The sequence below is a fragment of the Phaenicophaeus curvirostris genome, unplaced genomic scaffold, assembly GCF_032191515.1.
Source record: "Phaenicophaeus curvirostris isolate KB17595 unplaced genomic scaffold, BPBGC_Pcur_1.0 scaffold_304, whole genome shotgun sequence".
NCBI lineage: Eukaryota > Metazoa > Chordata > Aves > Cuculiformes > Cuculidae > Phaenicophaeus > Phaenicophaeus curvirostris.
This window is the reverse complement of record NW_027206914.1, coordinates 79649-98547: the sequence shown is the minus strand read 5'-3', so window position 1 is coordinate 98547 and position 18899 is coordinate 79649. Positions and strand designations below refer to the sequence as shown.

At 59.1% G+C, this 18899-nt stretch overlaps 3 protein-coding genes and 8 non-coding genes across 11 annotated transcripts; 6 read left to right on the top strand and 5 right to left on the bottom strand.

The window, feature by feature from the left end:
- Nucleotides 1–123: 123 nt before the first annotated feature.
- EMC10 (ER membrane protein complex subunit 10) lies at nucleotides 124–6781 on the bottom strand. The gene is given in 8 exon segments (XM_069882742.1): nucleotides 124–285; nucleotides 287–358; nucleotides 1554–1647; nucleotides 2479–2660; nucleotides 4887–4988; nucleotides 5091–5203; nucleotides 5284–5341; nucleotides 6698–6781. Coding segments are annotated over 8 exon segments (771 nt in total). The 5' UTR covers nucleotides 6779–6781; the 3' UTR covers nucleotides 124–216.
- Nucleotides 6782–7102: 321 nt separating this feature from the next.
- Nucleotides 7103–10220, top strand: GARIN5A (golgi associated RAB2 interactor 5A). The gene is made up of 3 exons (XM_069882743.1): nucleotides 7103–7287; nucleotides 8518–8663; nucleotides 9647–10220. The coding sequence occupies exons 1-3, from the start codon at nucleotides 7213–7215 to the stop codon at nucleotides 9870–9872; spliced, it is 447 nt and encodes a 148-aa protein (XP_069738844.1). The 5' UTR covers nucleotides 7103–7212; the 3' UTR covers nucleotides 9873–10220.
- Nucleotides 10221–10836: 616 nt separating this feature from the next.
- On the top strand, nucleotides 10837–11546 carry LOC138734910 (histone H2A type 2-C-like). Its single transcript, XM_069882740.1, has one exon. It carries the CDS (start codon nucleotides 10840–10842, stop codon nucleotides 11227–11229), a length of 390 nt encoding a protein of 129 aa, XP_069738841.1. The 5' UTR covers nucleotides 10837–10839; the 3' UTR covers nucleotides 11230–11546.
- A 2066-nt stretch (nucleotides 11547–13612) lies between these two features.
- On the top strand, nucleotides 13613–13683 carry TRNAG-GCC (transfer RNA glycine (anticodon GCC)). The gene has a single exon. It is a non-coding gene; the product is annotated as a tRNA-Gly (tRNA).
- A 139-nt stretch (nucleotides 13684–13822) lies between these two features.
- On the bottom strand, nucleotides 13823–13896 carry TRNAN-GUU (transfer RNA asparagine (anticodon GUU)). The gene has a single exon. It is a non-coding gene; the product is annotated as a tRNA-Asn (tRNA).
- A 457-nt stretch (nucleotides 13897–14353) lies between these two features.
- TRNAS-GCU (transfer RNA serine (anticodon GCU)) lies at nucleotides 14354–14435 on the bottom strand. The gene has a single exon. It is a non-coding gene; the product is annotated as a tRNA-Ser (tRNA).
- Nucleotides 14436–14586: 151 nt separating this feature from the next.
- Nucleotides 14587–14658, top strand: TRNAA-CGC (transfer RNA alanine (anticodon CGC)). Its single transcript has one exon. It is a non-coding gene; the product is annotated as a tRNA-Ala (tRNA).
- A 922-nt stretch (nucleotides 14659–15580) lies between these two features.
- TRNAM-CAU (transfer RNA methionine (anticodon CAU)) lies at nucleotides 15581–15652 on the top strand. Its single transcript has one exon. It is a non-coding gene; the product is annotated as a tRNA-Met (tRNA).
- Nucleotides 15653–17152: 1500 nt separating this feature from the next.
- On the bottom strand, nucleotides 17153–17224 carry TRNAD-GUC (transfer RNA aspartic acid (anticodon GUC)). The gene has a single exon. It is a non-coding gene; the product is annotated as a tRNA-Asp (tRNA).
- Nucleotides 17225–17405: 181 nt separating this feature from the next.
- Nucleotides 17406–17479, top strand: TRNAT-AGU (transfer RNA threonine (anticodon AGU)). The gene has a single exon. It is a non-coding gene; the product is annotated as a tRNA-Thr (tRNA).
- A 286-nt stretch (nucleotides 17480–17765) lies between these two features.
- TRNAE-CUC (transfer RNA glutamic acid (anticodon CUC)) lies at nucleotides 17766–17837 on the bottom strand. The gene has a single exon. It is a non-coding gene; the product is annotated as a tRNA-Glu (tRNA).
- Nucleotides 17838–18899: the final 1062 nt, after the last annotated feature.

Below are 18899 nucleotides of genomic sequence, written 5' to 3'. Positions count from 1 at the left end.
CTTGTGTCCATCTGTCCGTCCTGGGGGGGCTCTTGACCACCTCCTCTCATCTCAAGCCCCGCCCCCCGCTCAAGCCCCGCCCCCTCCCCCAGCCCCGCCCCCTCCCCTAGAGACATGGGGGGGTTAGTCACAGGTCTTTATTCACAGCCCCCCCCCCCGATTGAAGGGGGGGAAATTGGGGGGCGGAGGGGGGTCCAGGGTGGGGGTTTGGGGGTGTCAGGTGGTTCTCACCTGCCCCCCGCCCCCCCCCCCGCTGCCCCCTCCCCCCCCGCCGCCCCCCCCCACGGCCTGCGCCCCCCCCCACCTCGGGGGCTCCCGACATCATGAGGAAGAGGACGATGGGGACGATGTACATCCACTGCGGGGGGGGAAAGGGGGGGTCACCCCAAAAATGGGGACTGAGACACCCCCCCAAAACCCAAAATGGGGGCGTCACCCCAAAAACGGGGACTGAGACCCCAAAAACAGGCACTGAGACCCCCCCCAGACCCAAAAACAGGGACTGAGACCCCCCCTCCAACCCAAAATGGGGGGGGTCACCCCAAAAACGGGGACTGAGACCCCAAAAACAGGCACTGAGACCCCCCCCAGACCCAAAACCAGGGACTGAGACCCCCCCTCCAACCCAAAATGGGGGGGGTCACCCCAAACATGGGGACTGAGACCCCAAAAACAAGCACTGAGACCCCCCCCAGACCCAAAACTAGGGACTGAGACCCCCCCTCCAACCCAAAATGGGGGGCGTCACCCCAAAACCGGGGACTGAGACCCCCCCTCCAACCCAAAATGGGGGGGGTCACCCCAAAAACAGGGACTGATATCCCCCCTCCATCCCAAAATTGGGGGGTCACCCCAAAACCAGGGACTGAGCCCCCCCCCCCAGCCACCCTGGACCCAAGATGCGGGGGGGTCACCCCAAAACCAGGGGTGTTCTGGGGGCCCTGGGGGGTTTTGGGGGGGTCAGAGAGGGGGTTGCAGGGTCTGGGGGAGGTTTTGGGGGGTCAAGGGGGGGTTGTGGGGTTCGGGGGGGGGGGTGTCTGGGGACCCTGAGGTGTTTTGGGGGGGGTCTGAGGGAGGGGTTGGGGGGTCACAGGGGCGGTTTTGGGGGGGTCAAGGGGTGGTTGTGGGGTTTGGGGGGGTCAAAGGGGGGGTTTGGGGGGTCCTAGGGGGGGTCTGGGGACCCTGGGGTGTTTGGGGGGGGGGTCTGAGGGAGGGGTTGGGGGGTCACAGGGGGGTTGAAGGATCTAGAGGAGGTTTTGGGGGGTCAAGGGGGGGTTGTAGGGGTCTGGGGGGGGGTCAAGGGGGGTTGTGGGGTTTGGGGGGGTCAAGGGGGGGTTTGGGGGGGTCCTAGGGGGGTTCTGGGGACCCTGGGGTGGTTGGGGGGGGGTCTGAGGGAGGGGTTGGGGGGTCACAGGGGGGTTGAAGGATCTAGAGGAGGTTTTGGGGGGTCGAGGGGGGGTTGTGGGGGTTTGGGGGGGGGGTCAAGGGGGGGTGGTGAGGTTTGGGGGGGCCCCGGGGTGGGTGTTTTTTTTTGGGGGGGGGGGGTCACGTACGTATTTAGCGAAGAAGGATTTCTGCTCCTGCGGGTTGCGCGCTCGCTGCGCCTGCTCCTGCTCCAGGTGCCGGATGAAGGCGGCCGTCTCAGGGCTGGGGGGGGACAAAAAGGGGGGTCACGGGGACCCCAAAACCTCGGGGGGGTCCCTCACCATGTCCCCAAGAGGTCCCCGTGTCCCCAAGAGGTCCCGGTGGCCCCCCCGTGTCCCCAACTCACGTGGCAGCGGCTCCCAGGGCCACTGAGAGGTTGAAGATCTCCAGATCTTTCTCCTCCACCGTGTCCCTCACCACGTCCCCAAGAGGTCCCATGTCCCCAAGAGGTCCCCTCATGTCCCCACGAGGTCCCTCCACGTCCCCACGAGGTCCTCGTGTCCCCAAGGGGTCCTGGTGACCCCCCCGTGTCCCCAAACCACGTGGCAGCAGCTCCCAGGGCCACCGAGAGGTTGAAGATCTCCAGATCCTTCTCCTCCACCGTGTCCCTCACCACGTCCCCACTGTGTCCCCAGTTCCACCATGTCCCCACGAGGTCCCCGTGTCCCCAAGAGGTCCCCGTGTCCCCCCCCGTGTCCCCAACTCACGTGGCAGCAGCTCCCAGGGCCACTGAGAGGTTGAAGATCTCCAGATCTTTCTCCTCCACCGTGTCCCTCACCACGTCCCCAAGAGGTCCCCGTGTCCCCAGAAAGTCTCTCCATGTCCCCAACAGGTCCCCAAGAGGTCCCTGTGTCCCCAGATCATGTGGCAGCGGCTCCCAGGGCCACCGAGAGGTTGAAGATCTCCAGATCCTTCTCCTCCACCGTGTCCCTCACCACGTCCCCATCGTGTCCCCAGTTCCACCACGTCCCCAAAAGGTTCCTCCATGTCCCCACGAGGTCCCTCCATGTCCCCACGAGGTCCCTCCGTGTCCCCACGAGGTCCCCGACTCACGTGGCCGCGGGCAGCGGCTGCCTGAGGGCCACCGAGGTGTTGAAGGTGTCCAGGTCGGCGTCGTCCACCTGGAGGCCCCGGCAGGTCCCCGGCACGGCCACCAGCCCCAGGGCCACCACGTTCCCGGCCACGTCCACGTGGAGGGTCAGCAGCTCCGAGAGCCGAGACTCCAGCAGCGAGCACTGCGGGGACACGGGGACGTTGGGGACACGGGGGGGACAGGGGGATGTGGGGACATAGGGACACTGGTTATGGGGACAGGGGGACAGGGGGACATTGGTTATGGGGACATGGGGACATGGGGACATTGGTTATGGGGACAGGGGGACATGGGGACATTGGTTATGGGGGACAGGGGGACACCAAGGGGGACACGGGGACATTGGTTATGGGGACAGGGGGACATGGGGGGACACGGGGACATTGGTTATGGGGACACGGGGACATTGGGGACAGGGGGACACCAAGGGGGACATGGGGACATTGGTTATGGGGGACATGGGGACATGGGGACATTGGTTATGGGGACAGGGGGACACCAAGGGGGACATGGGGACATTGGTTATGGGGACATGGGGACATGGGGAGACATGGGGACATTGGTTATGGGGACATGGGGACATTGGGGACATGGGGACATTGGGGACATGGGGATATTGGTTATGGGGGACATGGGGACATTGGGCATGTGGGGACATGGGGACATTGGGGACGTGGGGACATTGGTTATGGGGGACAGGGGGACATGGGGGGACATGGGGACATTGGTTATGGGGACAGGGGGACATGGGGACATTGGTTATGGGGACAGGGGGACATGGGGGGACATGGGGACATTGGTTATGGGGACAGGGGGACATTGGGGACATGGGGACATTGGTTATGGGGACAGGGGAACCTTGGGGACATTGGTTATGGGGACATGGGGACATTGGGGACATGGGGACATTGGTTATGGGGACAGGGGGACATTGGGGACATGGGGACATTGGTTATGGGGACATGGGGACATTGGTTATGGGGACCGGGGGACATGGGGGGACATGGGGACATTGGTTATGGGGGACAGGGGGACATTGGGGACATGGGGACATTGGTTATAGGGACAGGGGGACACGGGGGGACATGGGACATTGGTTATGGGGGACAGGGGGACATGGGGGGGACAGGAGGACATGGGGACATTGGGGACATAGGGGGACATGGAGGGGACATGGGGACATTGGTTATGGGGACAGGGGGACATGGGGGGACAGGGGGACATTGGTTATGGGGACAGGGGGACATGGGGGGACAGGGGGACATTGGTTATGGGGACAGGGGGACATGGGGGGGACAGGAGGACATGGGGACATTGGGGACATAGGGGGACATGGAGGGGACATGGGGACATTGGTTATGGGGACAGGGGGACATGGAGGGGACAGGGGGACATTGGTTATGGGGACAGGGGGACATGGGGGGACAGGGGGACATTGGTTATGGGGACAGGGGGACACCAAGGGGGACCTTGGGGGCACGGGGTGGGGGGGACAAGGGGACGTAGGAGAGAGTTTTGGGGTCCTGGGGAGCTCCTGGAGGGGAATCAGGAGGAATTTGGGGTCCCAGGAGCCCCCCAGGAGGGATTTAGGGGTCCCAGGAGCCTCATAGGAGCCCCCCAGGAGGGATTTGGGGGTCCCAGCAGCCCCCCTCAGAGGGAGAGATGGAAACTGGGGAGACCCTGGGGGGGGGTGTCAGGAGGAATTTGGGGGTCCCAGGAGCCCCCCAGGAAGGATTTAGGGGTCCCAGAAGCCTCTTCAGAGGGAGAGATGGAAACTGGGGAGCCCCTGGGAGGGGTCAGGAGGAATTGGGGGTCCCAGGAGCCCCCCAGGAGGGATTTGGGGGTCCCAGCAGCCCCCTCAGAGGGAGAGATGGAAACAGGGGAGCCCCTGGGGGGGGGTCAGGAGGAATTTGGGGTCCCAGGAGCCCCCCAGGAGGAATTTGGGGTCCCAGCAGCCCCCTCAGAGGGAGAGATGGTAATTGGGGAGCCCCTGGGGGGGGGTCAGGAGGAATTTGGGGTCCCAGGAGCCCCCCAGGAGGGATTTAGGGGTCCCAGGAGCCCCATAAGAGCCCCCCAGGAGGGATTTGGGGGTCCCAGCAGCCCCCTCAGAAGGAGAGATGGAAATTGGGGAGCCCTGGGGGGTGGTCAGGAGGAATTGGGGGGCCCAGGAGCCCCATAGGAGCCCCCCAGGAGGGATTTGGGGGTCCCAGGAGCCCCCTAGGTGGGACAGATGGAAATTGGGGAGCCCCTGGGGGTTGGTCAGGAGGAATTGGGGGGCCCAGGAGCCCCATAGGAGCCCCCCAGGAGGTATTTGGGGGTCCCAGGAGCCCTCCCCCCCCCCCAGGAGAGATTTGGGGTCCCCCCTCACCGCTCGGATGAAGGAGGTGACGAAGTCCCCGCTCTCCTCCCCGGGCGCCGGGGGTTTTCGGGGTACCCGGACGCGGTAAAGCCCGTCCCGAGCTGCCACCTCCTGCAGGGACATCAAGAAGGGGGGGGACAAGGACAGCGTGACCCCCCCCGAACCCCAAAATCCACCCCCCGACCCCCCCAAACCCAAAGAGCCCCCCCAAACCCGGAGCTGGGCGCGTTCGTCCTCGCCGAGCGGGCGCTGAGTGAGCGTCAAGGGGGGGTCAGAGTTGGGGGTCCAGGTCAGCGAACCCCGTTTTCGGAAGCGGGGGACGTCATCTAGGGGGGGACACACACAGAGATTAATATTTTGGGGTGCCCCCCCCTCTTTATTTGATGGGTCCCCCCAAAAAACTCACCCAGCTCAAATGAATGTTCCAAGGGAAGCGAGAGGCTGCAGGGGTCGGCGTCGCCGGGCTGGAAGGGGTTAAAAAAGGGGGGGGGGTCAAGGAAATTGGGGTCACTAGGGTGGGGGGCACCCCAAAAAATGGGGACCTAGAGGTTAAAGACAGGGAGCCCCCCCCCCCCCCCCCCCCCCCGAAAAAAAAAGGGACTCGGGGGTCTGGGATGGGGAGAAACCCCCTGAAAATGGGGTGAGGTGGGATCAACCCCCAAAAAAAAAGAAAAAAAAAGAGATTTGGGGTGACCCCCCCCCCCAAAAAATGAGATTTGGGGTCCCCCCCCCCCAAAAGAAATGGGAATCTGGGGTGCAGGATGGGGGCACCCCCCCAGAAAAAAGGGGAGCCAGGGGCTAGGATGGGGTCGCTCCCCCCTAAAGCAAAAGATTTGGGGTCCCCCCCTCAAAAAAAGGAGATTTGGGGGTCCCCCCCTCAAAAAAAAAGGGGTTTAGGGTGACCCCCCCCTCAAAAAAGGGGGATTCAGGGTCACCCCCCCCCAAAAAAGGGGGATATTACACATTAATGAGGGTAAAGTTAATCAAAGCTTGAATATTAATGAGCTCAGAGCCAATTAACTCTTTCCACATTAAATATTAATGAGTCCAGAGCCAATTAACCCCTTCCATCTTGAATATTAATGAGTCCAGGGCCAATTAATGCTTTCTATCTTAAACATTAATGAGCCCAGAGCCAATTAACCCCTCCCACCTTGAATATTAATGAGCCCAGAGTCAATTAATGCTTTCTACATTAAATATTAATGAGCCCAGGGCCAATTAACCCCTTCTATCTTGAATATTAATGAGCCCAGGGCCAATTAACCCCTTCCATCCTGAATATTAACAAGCCCAGGGCCAATTAACCCCTTCTATCTGGAATATTAGTGAGCCCAGAGCCAATTAACCCCTTCTATCTTGAATATTAATGAGCCCAGAGCCAATTAACCCCTTCTATCTTGAATATTAATGAGCCCAGGGCCAATTAACCCCTTCCACCTTGAATATTAATGAGTCCAGAGCCAATTAACCCCTTCCATCTTGAATATTAATGAGCCGAGGGCCAATTAACCCCTTCCACCTTGAATATTAATGAGCCCAGAGCCAATTAACCCCCTCTATCTTGAATATTAATGAGCTCAGAGCCAATTAACCCCTTTTATCTTGAATATTAATGAGCCCAGAGCCAATTAACCCCTTACATCTTGAATATTAATGAGCCCAGAGCCAATTAACCCCTTCCATGCTGAATATAAATGAGCCAGGGCCAATTAACCCCTCCCCGCCGTGCGTATTAACGAGGCTACACACAACCAAACGGCTCCTCCGGGCAATTAACGATTTCAGCGCTAATTAAAAGCGTGTTAATTGCTTCTCACCCGGGTCCCGGGGCCGCCCCGGCAGCCCCCGAGCGCCGCCGCCGCCTCCCCGAGCAGCCACAGCAGCGCCAGCGCCGCCATCTTGGCGCGGGGAACGACGGGAGGGGGCGGGATGAGGAAGGGGGCGGGGCCATCGGGGGCGCAGCCAATGGGGAGAAGCGGGATGAGGAAGTGGGCGTGGCCAAGGCAGGCGCGCAGCCAATGGGGAGAGGCGCGTCCCTGAGGGGGCGTGGCCAAGGGAGGAGAGTAGGAGCCAATGGGAAAAGGCGGGGGCCGGAAGTGGGCGTGGCCAAGGGGTCGGCTCGACCAATGGGACGCGGCGATTCCGCGAGGGGGCGTGGCCACTCCTTCCCGCCCGCCGCGGCGCGCGAAGCCGCGGGCGCCATCTTGGCTCGTGGCGGCGCCATCTTGGCTCGTGGCGGCGCCATCTTGAGCGGCGGCGGCTGCTCCTCCGCGTGTCCCCGTTGTCCCCCCCTCGTTGTCCCCTCGCTGTCCCCTCGTTGTCCCCCCTCGCCATGGGCCGCCTGTCGCGCTGCCCCGAGCTCGGGCACCTGCGGCACTGCCCGCTCTTCGAGAGCGACTTCGAGCAGGTGAGGGCCCCGGGAGCCTTCACGTCCTGCTGTCCCTCACGGCCCTGTCCCCTCCCTGTCCCCCTTGGTCCCCTCCATGTGTGTCGTTCCCCCCCCCATATCCTTGTCCCCCTCCCCTGTCCCTGTCCTCATCCCTGGCCCCATGGCCCCCTGTCCCCTCCTTATCCCCCATGGCCCCGTGTCCCCAATGTCCCTGTCCTCTCCCTGTGCCCCCATGTCCCTGTCCCCCTCACCCCTGTCCCTGTGTCCCCTCATCCCTGTCCCACTCACCCCCATCCCCGTGTCCCCATGTCCCTGTCCCCCTCACCCCTGTCCCTGTGTCCCCTCGTCCCTGTCCCCTCCCTATCCTCCATGTCCCCCTGTGTTCCCAATGTCCCTGTCCCCTCCCTATCCCCCATGTCCTTGTCCCCTCCCTGTCCCCGTATGTCCCTGTCCCCCCATGTCCCTGTCCCCTCCCTGTCTCCCTATGCCCCCGTGACCCATGTCCCTCTCCTCCATGTCCCCCTGTGTCCCCAATGTCCCTGTCCCCCTATGTCCCTGTCCCCTCCCTGTCCCCCCATGTTCCTCTCCTCCATGTCCCCCTGTGTCCCCAATGTCCCTGTCCCCCTGTCCCCCATGTCCCTGTCCCCCATGTCCCTCTCCTCCATGTCCCCCTGTGTCCCCAATGTCCCTGTCCCCCTATGTCCCTGTCCCCCGTGTCTCTCTCCTCCATGTCCCCCTGTGTCCCCAATGTCCCTGCCCCCCATGTTCCTCTCCTCCATGTCCCCGTGTCCCCAATGTCCCTGTCCCCTCCCTGTCCCCCCATGTCCCTCTCCTCCATGTCCCCCTGTGTCCCCCATGTCTCTGTCCCCCTCACCCCTGTCCCCTCCTCACCCCCATGTCCCTGTCCCCCTATGTCCCCAATGTCTCTGTCCCACTCCCCCTTGTCCTCCCTGTGTCCCTGTCCCCTCCCTACCCCCCGTCATTGTCCCCCTCTGTGTCCCCCACCCGTGTCCCTGTCCCCATGCCCCCACAGGTGACGTGGAGCCGGCCCCCGTGTCCCTGTCCCCATGTCCCCACAGGTGACGTATTGCCAGCCCCCGTGTCCCTGTCCCCGTGTCCCTGTCCCCGTGTCCCCACAGGCGACGCGGAGCCGGCCCCCGTGTCCCTGTCCCCGTGTCCCCACAGGCGACGCGGAGCCGGCCCCCGTGTCCCTGCCCCCGTGTCCCCCGTGACGTGGTGTCCCCGCAGGTGACGTGGAGCGGGGAGCCGGCCGGCCGTGTCACCGTGGGCGTCGTGGCGTCCAGCCCCCTCCTGCCGCTGCCGGACCTGCTGGTGCTGGCGCGGCCGCTGCCCCCGGAGCCCCCCGGCCACCACCAGGACCTCCAGCTGCTGGGGTGAGACCCCCCCCCCCGGGAGCCACCTCCTCGGGGACACGGGGATGGGATCCACCAAGGAAGGGGATCCAACAAAAATGGGATCCGATGAGGGATGGGATCCACCAAGGACGGGATCCGATGAGGGTCGGGAACCACTGAGGACGGGATCTGATGAGGGATGGGATCCACCAAGGACGGGAGCCACCATAGGATGGGATTTAACGAGGGATGGGAACCACCATGGGATGGGATTTAACGAGGGATGGGAGCCACCATGGGATGGGATTTAACGAGGGATGGGAGCCACCATGGGATGGGAACCACCAAGGGATGGGATTTAACGAGGGATGGGAGTCACCATGGGATGGGATTTAACAAGGGATGGGAGCCACCATGGGATGGGAACCATCAAGGGATGGGATTTAACGAGGGATGGGAACCACCATGGGATGGGAACCACCAAGGGATGGGATTTAACGAGGGATGGGAGCCACCATGGGATGGGATTTAACGAGGGATGGGATTTAACGAGGGATGGGATTTAACGAGGGATGGGAACCACCATGAGAAGAACCACCATGGGATGGGAACCACCATGGGATGGGATTTAACGAGGGATGGGAACCACCGAGGGATGGGATTTAATCAGGGATGGGATTTAACGAGGGATGGGAACCACCGAGGGATGGGATTTAACGAGGGATGGGAACCACCATGAGAAGAACCACCATGGGATGGGAACCACCATGGGATGGGATTTAACGAGGGATGGGAACCACCATGGGATGGGATTTAACGAGGGATGGGATTTAACGAGGGATGGGAGCCACCAAGGGATGGGAACCACCATGGGATGGGATTTAACGAGGGATGGGAGCCACCAAGGGATGAGATTTAACGAGGGATGGGATTTAACGAGGGATGGGAACCACCGAGGGATGGGATTTAACGAGGGCTGAGACCCGCATCTCAGCCCGGTTGCCCTGTTCGTCTCCCCTCAGGCTGCTGCCGCTGTCCTGCGTCCGTCTGTCCCTGCGCCGCCACCACCGGCACCAGCTCCGGGCGCGACTCCCCACCGGCCGCACCTTCTACCTGCGGCTCCTGGCCCCGCGGGGCCAGCGCCAGCGGCTCTTCGGCTGCTGGGTGCGGCTACTGGGGCTACTGCAATCTCCGGGGCTGGGGGGGGACCCCGAAACCCACCCCGGAGAGGAGGTGGTGCCCCAATAAAGACAGGAAGGGACAGACGGACACGGAAGGCTTCTCCTTGTTCATCCAGAGCCCTCCAGGACGGACAGACGGACACAAGGGACCCCCTCGTGTCCATTCAAAGCCCCCCAGGACAGACAGATGGACACAACGGACCACCCCATGTCCATCCAGGATGGACAGATGGACACAAGGGACCCACCATGTCCATCCAGAGCCCCCCAGGATGGACAGATGGACACAAGGGACCCCCCCATGTCCATCCAGAGCCCCCCAGGATGGACAGACAGACACAAAGGAGCCCCTGTGTCACTCCAGAGCCTCCCAGGACGGACAGATGGACACAAGGGACCCTCCCCAGCGCCCCCCAGGACAGACAGACAGACACAAGGGACCCCCCAGGACGGACAGACGGACACAGGGGAGTCCCCAGCTCCCCCCAGGACAGACAGATGGACACAGGGGACCCCCCCAGCGCCCCCCGGGACAGACAGACAGACACAGGGGGCCCCCCAGGACAGACAGACGGACACAGGGGAGCCCCCAGAGCCCCCCAGGACAGACAGGCGGACACAAGGGACCCCCCCCAGCGCCCCCCAGGACGGACAGACGGACACAAGGGACCCCCCAGCGCCCCCCAGGACAGACACACGGACACAGGGGAGCCCCCCTTTCCCATTAACTGAGCTCCCTCCCTTAGCCACGCCCCATTACCCGTAGCCACGCCCCCTTTCCCTTAGCCACGCCCCCTTCCCCACTGGCTACGCTCCCTCCCCATTCACTACGCTCCCTCCATTGGCCACGCCCCCTCCCCATTGATAACCCCCTTAGGCCACGCCCCCTCTTAGGCCACGCCCCCTCTCCAACCGTCGCGCCGCCATTGGCCGCCGCCTTTAACCAATCAGGAGGCTCCGTTTGGATCCGCCGCCGCCTATAAGAGCCCCGGGGCGGCTCCGCGGCGGCTCCTTCGAGCGCGGCTCTCGGGGCGATGTCGGGGCGGGGGAAGCAGGGGGCCAAGGCGAGGGCCAAGGCCAAATCCCGCTCGTCCCGCGCGGGGCTCCAGTTCCCCGTGGGCCGCGTCCACCGCCTGCTCCGCAAGGGCAACTACGCCGAGCGGGTGGGAGCCGGGGCCCCCGTGTATTTAGCGGCCGTGATGGAATATCTGACGGCGGAGATCCTGGAGCTGGCGGGGAACGCGGCTCGGGACAACAAGAAAACGCGCATCATCCCCCGGCACCTCCAGCTGGCCGTGAGGAACGACGAGGAGCTCAACAAGCTGCTGGGGGGGGTCACGATCGCGCAGGGGGGGGTCCTGCCCAACATCCAGGCCGTGCTGCTCCCCAAGAAGAGCGAGAGCCACAAGGCGAAGGGGAAGTGAAGCTGGGAGAGCTCGAAAATCTTCGGAAAAATAACGCCACCATCACAAAAAACCCAAAAAAAAGGCTCTTTTCAGAGCCACCCACCGCTTCAGGAAAAGGGCTGGAAGAGCAAAATGAAGATTCAGGTTAATCAGCGTTTTTCCAGGGGTTAGTTCCCCCTCGCGATGTGGTGTGGGACCCCTTAAAGACCCCTTGAAATTCCCCAAATGGCCCCGAGGGCCTAATAAAGCGCTGAAAATGAGACAAAAAGAACGAGCGGGGCTCTGCCAGCAGCCCACCCCGCGAATTAAGGCAACGCGAGGCTAATGAGCGCTAATTAAACGCGGCTCGGAGGGAGGGTGAGGGGCTGGGGGTCCCTTTTTATGGGGGGGAGGGGGGTGGGAGGAGTCCATGAGGATCCGAAGCGCGAGCTCTGGTTGGTCCGAGAGGGAATCGTCTGAGCCAATGGGTGAGCGCCCTTTGAATCCCCCTCAAGCCCCGAGTTTGTCTCTATTCTCCCCTCTTTTCAGCTCAAACCCCTTCCCCTTCATCCTATCCCTGCGCTCCCTGATCACAAGTCCCTCCCGCAGCTCTTTGAGAGCCCCTTTCCCCACGAGAAGCTGCTCTAAGGTCTCCCTGGAGCCTCCTCCAGGTTCTCCAGCCCTCGCATCATCCTCATGGAGCGATTCTACGAGAGACCAAGAGCTCCACGTCCTTCTTGAGTCAGTGGAGGCATCACTCCCCCCCTCTAACGCAGCCCAGATAGAACGAAATTGAAAATGAAAACTGCGTTTTAAAAAGACTCGTTCACACAGAAATTAAAATATAAGGTTATCAGCAGCAAGCGATTCTTCAAAAGGTGTTTTCAGCCATAAAATTCATTCTCACACACAACTCACAGAAACAAACCGCTTGGTTTTAGTTGATGGGGTCGCCGGGACCCTCCTCCCTGCTCGGGGCTCGACCCCGGACTGAGCGCAGCCGCCTCCTCCCAGCGTTTATCTAGCCCCGAGGCGGACCTGAGTGAGAACCGCGCCGCGGTGACGTCACCGCCCGCCGCAGCCAATGGGAGCGCGGCGGCGGTTTGAAAGCGAGAGGCGGCCTCGAGACCCGGTAACGGCTGGAGAAAGGGGGTAAACCCCCCCCTAACGCAGCCTAAACCCCTAAAAGCCGCATAAAAAGGGCTTTATGTGAGTATTTTAGAGTCGCTGAGCGACCCACGAGCCCTTAGGAGCCTCCAAACCCCCCTGAACGCAGCCCAAACCCCTAAAAAACCGCATCAAAAGGACTTTAAAGAAATATTTTAGAGTCTCCAACCCCGCTGAGCGACCAACAAGCCCTTAGGAGCCTCCAAACCCCCTAGACCCCTAAGTGCCCCCAGCCCCCCAAGCTCCCCCAGCCCCAAAGCCCCCCACCTCCTCTCAAGTGCCCCCTGAGCCCCCCATCTCCCCCAAGTGCCCCCCTAGACCCCCAAGTGCCCCCCAAGTGCCCCCCTAGAGCCCCAAAGCTCCCCATCTCCCCTCAAATGCCCCCCAGCCCCTCAAGCTCCCCCAGCCCCCGAGTTCCCCATCTCTCCCCAAGTGCCCCCCAGCCCCCCATCTCCCCACAAATGCCCCCCAGCCCCCCAAGCTCCCCCAGCCCCAAAGCTCCCCCATCTCCTCTCAAGTGCCCCCCTAGACCCCCAAGTGCCCCCCAAGTACCCCCCTAGAGCCCCAAAGCTCCCCATCTCCCCTCAAATGCCCCCCAGACCCCAGGTCCCCCCAAGTGCCCCCCAGCCCAAGTCCCCCCACGCCCCCATCTCCCCCAAAGTGCCCCCAGCCCCCCAAATGCCCCCCAGCCCCCCAAGTCCCCCCAGTGTTCCCAAGCCCCCCAAGTGCCCCCCAGCCCCCATGTCCCCCCAAGTGTCCCCAGCCCCCCAAGTGCCCCCCAGCCCCCATGTCCCCCCAAGTGTCCCCAGCCCCCCAAGTGCCCCCCAGCCCCCATGTCCCCCCAGTGTTCCCAGCCCCCCAAGTGCCCCCCAGCCCCCATGTCCCCCCAGTGTCCCCAGCCCCCCAAGTGCCCCCCAGCCCCCATGTCCCCCCAAGTGTCCCCAGCCCCCCAAGTGCCCCCGAGCCCCCATCACCCCCCAAGTGTCCCCAGCCCCCCAAGTGCCCCCAAGTGCCCCCATGTCCCCCCAAGTGTCCCCAGCCCCCCAAGTGCCCCCCAGCCCCCATGTCCCCCCACAGTGCCCCCCAGCCCCCCATGTCCCCGCAAGTGTCCCTCTAATTGCCATTTCCCCTAATTAACCCAGCACCCTCATTATCGCAGGCTCCCCCCTGGGGCTTAACAAGACTCGGTGCTTCATTAAGTTGATTTTGGGGTTAATCCCCCAGGTTTTGGGGTCCTGGAAGGCTCTAAATAAGCGCATTGGTGGTTCAGTGGTAGAATTCTCGCCTGCCACGCGGGAGGCCCGGGTTCGATTCCCGGCCAATGCAACAATACTTTTTTTTAATTATTAACGAATTATTTTTTTTAATGAGTTTTCAGACACGTTTCTCACCAGAAACGGGCGAAACGCATCAAAAAAAAGAAAAAAAAAATATGAAAAAGTAAGGAAAGAAATATCGAGGCTCCCGTCCCTGGGTGGGCTCGAACCACCAACCTTTCGGTTAACAGCCGAACGCGCTAACCGATTGCGCCACAGAGACCGCGCTGCGAGGGACCCCCCCGAGCGCCCCCCACCCCCCGCGGGGCTCGAATTGGGGGGGGGGGTGTTAAAAAATGGGAATTTGAAAGTTTGAGGGGGTTAAAAATGGGAATTTGAAAGTTTGAGGGGGTTAAAAATGGGAATTTAAAAGCTGAGTGGGTTAAAAATGTGAATTTAAAAGTTGGGGAAGATTAAAAATGTGAATTTAAAAGTTTGAGGGGGGTTAAAAATGTGAATTTAGAAGTTGAGGGAGGTTAAAAATGTGAATTTAAAAGTTTGAGGGAGTTAAATATGCAAGTTTAAAAATTGGGGGGTACGCTAAGAATGTGCATTTAGAAGCTGAAAAGGTTCAAAATGTGAATTTAAAAGCTGAGGGGGTTAAAAATGTGAATTTAAAAGCTGAGGGGGGTTGAAAATCTGAATTTAAAAGGAGGGGGGGAAGAAAACTTCAGTTATCTCGACGAGGATGGGATTCGAACCCACGCGTGCAGAGCACAATGGATTAGCAGTCCATCGCCTTAACCACTCGGCCACCTCGTCCTGCGGTTTGTGTTTCTCGCCGAGCCCTTATAGGGAGGGGAAGGCGGGGAAGGGGGCGTGGCTTAAGGGCCTAATTTGCATAAAGAGGCGTGGCCTCGCGGGGGGGGAGGCGGCGCCCAGGGCGGTGGCGCGGGGTGCGGCGCGCGCAGGGGGGGATGTAGCTCAGCGGTAGAGCGCGTGCTTCGCATGTACGAGGTCCCGGGTTCAATCCCCGGCATCTCCACCTCAGCGCCTCCCTTCGAGGGGCCCCACGGGGAAAGGGGGAGACCCCCCCCATCCCCTTTATCCCTATTTTTAAAGCCCCTCTCACCTATTTTTCCCACCTAGCAAGCAATCGGAGCCCCTTTAACCTTATTTTCTGACACCCCCCCCTATTTTTTCCCCCTAGCCAGGAAAAGAGCCCCTTTATCCCTATTTTTAAAGCCCCTCTCACCTATTTTTCCCACCTAGCAAGCAATCGGAGCCCCTTTAACCTTATTTTCTGACACCCCCCCCTATTTTTTCCCCCTAGCCAGGAAAAGAGCCCCTTTATCCCTATTTTTAAGGCCCCCACCCCTATTTTTTTCCAGCTAGAAGGGAAGAGGAGAATCCTCACCCTTATTTCCAAGGCCTGGCAAGGAAGAGGAGCCCCTTTATCCCTATTTTTAAGACCCCCTCACTTATTTTTCCCACCTAGCAAGGAAAAGACCCCCTTTATCCCTATTCTTAAGGCACCTCTCAGCTATTTTTCCCACCCAGCAAGGAAGAGAAGCCCCTTTATCCCTATTTTTAAGGTCCCCTCACCTATTTTTCCCTCCTAGAAAGGAAAAGAGCCCCTTTATCCCTATTTTTAAGGCCCCTCTCACCTATTTTTCCCTCCTAGAAAGGAAAAGAGCCCCTTTATCCCTATTTTTAAGGCCCCTCTGACCTATTTTTCCCACCTAGCAAGGAAAAGGAGCCCCTTTATCCCTATTTTACGACCCCCCCCCTATTTTTTCCACCTAGAAGGGAAGGGGAGCCCCCTCCCCTCTATTTTTCCCTCCTAACCCCCCTCCTTTGCGGCCCCACAGCCACTTTCCGTCCAGCCCAGGGTTGAAGAGAAGGGTTATATTAAATATTATATTTATAACTTATTAAAATAAGAGAAATTAAAGTTTTTTTCAAGCAGCAGAGTGGCGCAGCGGAAGCGTGCTGGGCCCATAACCCAGAGGTCGATGGATCGAAACCATCCTCTGCTAGTTTTCTTTTTCCCTGCTAATTCCCCCTTTTCCCCTTCTCCATTTCTTCATCCTTTTCGTATTTAGCTCGTGTCCCCAACCCCCTCCGCGCCCACGATCCTCACAAGCTCAAATTTCTCTCCCTCCTCGAGTCAAGAATTATTTTACACGGGCACCAAGCGCTCTAAAAAAGGGATAAACGCTCCAAAAATCTGGTTTTCCTCCCTTGAAAAAGGGAAGGAAGAAAGGAAAGAAAGGAAGGAAGAAAGGAGGAAAGAAGAAAGAAGAGAAAGAAGGAAGGAAGAGAGGAAGGGAAGAAGGAAGGAAGAAAGAAGGAAGGAAAAGAAGGGAGAAAGAAGGGAGGAAGGAAGAAAGAAGGAAGGGAGGAAGGAAGAAAGAAATTAAGAAGGAAGGAGGAAAGGAAAGAAGAAAGAAGAAAGGAAGGAAAGAAGAAAGAGGAGAAAGAAGGAAGGAAGAGAGGAAGGGAAGAAGGAAGGAAGAAAGAAATTAAGAAGGAAGGAAGGGAGAAAGAAAGAAGGAAGGAAAGGAGGAAGGAAGAAAGAAATTAAGAAGGAAGGAAGGAAAGGAAGGAAGAAGGAAGGAAGGAAAGGAAGGAAGAAGGAAGGAAGGAAAGGAAGGAAGAAGGAAGGAAGAGAGGAAGGGAAGAAGGAAGAAAGAAATTAAGAAGGAAGGAAGGAAGGAAGAAGGAAGGAAGGAAAGGAAGGAAGAAGGAAGGAAGGAAAGGAAGGAAGAAGGAAGGAAGAGAGGAAGGGAAGAAGGAAGAAAGAAAGAAAGGAGGAAAGGAAGGAAGGAAGAAAGCAGGAAGGAAAGGAAGGGAGAAAGAAAGAAGGAAGGAAGGGAGAAAAAAAGAAGGAAGGAAGGGAGGAAGGAAGAAAGAAGGAAGGAAGGGAGGAAGGAAGAAAGAAGGAAGGAAGGAAAGGAAGGAAGAAAGAAGAAAGGAAGGAAAGGAAGGAAGAGGGGAAAGAAGGAAGGAAGAGAGGAAGGGAAGAAGGAAGGAAGAAAGAAAGAAAGGAGGAAAGGAAGGAAGAAAGTAGGAAGGAAAGGAAGGAAGGAAGAGAGGAAAGGAAGGAAGGAAGAAAGAAGGAAGGAAAGGGAGAAAGAAGGAAGGAAAGGAAGGGAGAAAGAAGGAAGGAAAGGAAGGGAGAAAGAAAGAAGGAAGGAAGGAAGGGAGAAAGAAAGAAGGAAGGAAGGGAGAAAGAAAGAAGGAAGGAAGGGAGGAAGAAAGAAGGAAGGAAGGGAGAAAGAAAGAAGGAAGGAAGGGAGAAAGAAAGAAGGAAGGAAGGGAGAAAGAAAGAAGGAAGGAAGGAAGGGAGAAAGAAAGAAGGAAGGAAGGGAGAAAAAAAGAAGGAAGGAAGAGAGGAAGGAAGAAAGAAGGAAGCGAAGAAAGGAAGGAAGAAAGGAGGAAAGAAAGAAGGAAGGAAGGGAGGAAGGAAGAAAGAAATTAAGAAGGAAGGAGGAAAGGAAGAAATTAAGAAGGAAAGAGATAAAATAAACTCGATCCTCCCCGTCGGGGAATCGAACCCCGGTCTCCCGCGTGACAGGCGGGGATACTCACCACTATACTAACGAGGAGCTCGTTAGCGGCGCCTCCTCCTAAGGCCTTTTAACTCTCCTAAGGAGGTTTCGGGGTGCAGCGGGGACCCCCCCGGGGGCACCGAGAGCTGGGGGGGACCCCGAGAAGCGGCACGAAGCCGCGCGGCCCCCGCGGCCGGAGCCGCAGATGAGAGGGAAAAGCGGCCCCCACTCAGCACCAGGCGCCGTGGCTTAGTTGGTTAAAGCGCCTGTCTAGTAAACAGGAGATCCTGGGTTCGAATCCCAGCGGTGCCTCGTGATTTTATCGCGATAGGGAAGGGCGGGGGGGTGGTTTATAATTAAATAATATTTTAATTTTTTTTTTTTCTTATCTTTTCTTCCCGTTAAACCGGCTGCTCCACGGCCGGGAGGAGATGGGAGACGGCGCCGCGGTGGAAGCCCCGGGGCTGGGGTGGCGGGGAGGTCGCTGGTGGACGAAGCGGCCGCAGGGGGTGTGGGAAAAAGAAAGAGAAAATAAAGGATTATTAAAATAAAGGATTATTCAATTAAAACCCTGAAATAAATGGGAATAAAAAGGAATTTCCCTGACCGGGAATCGAACCCGGGCCGCGGCGGTGAGAGCGCCGAATCCTAACCACTAGACCACCAGGGAGCGCTGAGATCCTGCTCCTCAGCGGGTTCCATCAAGCTCTTTCCTTTCCTGGGATCTTCCATCTTTTTCCAAGACCCCCTGGTCCTCATCCCAGGATCCCCCCCCATCCTCATCCCGGGATCTCTCGTCCTTCCCCAAGATCCCCTTTCCTGGGATCCCCCTGTCCTCATCCCGAGATCCTTTGTGCTTTCCTGGGATCTCCTCAGACTTTCCCAGGAGCCCCCCCTTTTCCCAAGACCTCCCATCCATGGATCCTACACCTCAACTGGGATGATCCATGGGTCCTACACCTAGACCGGGATGATCCATGGATCCTACACCTCGACTGGGACCATCCATGGATCCTACACCTAGACCGGGATGATCCATGGATCCTACACCTCAACTGGGACCATCCATGGATCCTACACCTAGATGATCCATGGATCCTACACCTCAACTGGGATGATCCATGGATCCCACACCTCGACTGGGACCATCCATGGATCCTACACCTAGATGATCCATGGATCCTACACCTCAACTGGGATGATCCATGGATCCCACACCTCAACTGGGACCATCCATGGATCCCACACCTCGACTGGGACCATCCATGGATCCTACACCTAGATGATCCATGGATCCTACACCTCAACTGGGATGATCCATGGATCCTACACCTCAACTGGGACCATCCATGGATCCCACACCTCAACTGGGACCATCCATGGATCCCACACCTCGACTGGGACCATCTATGGATCCTACACCTGGACCGGGATGATCCATGGATCCCACACCTCGACTGGGACCATCCATGGATCCCGCACCTCGACTGGGATGATCCATGGATCCTACTCCTCAACTGGGACCATCCATGGATCCTACACCTAGATGATCCATGGATCCTACACCTCAACTGGGATGATCCATGGATCCCACACCTGGACCGGGATGATCCATGGATCCCACACCTCGACTGGGACCACCCATGGATCCTACACCTTGACTGGGATGATCCACGGATCCTACACCTCGATTGGGACCATCCATGGATCCTACACCTCGACTGGGATGATC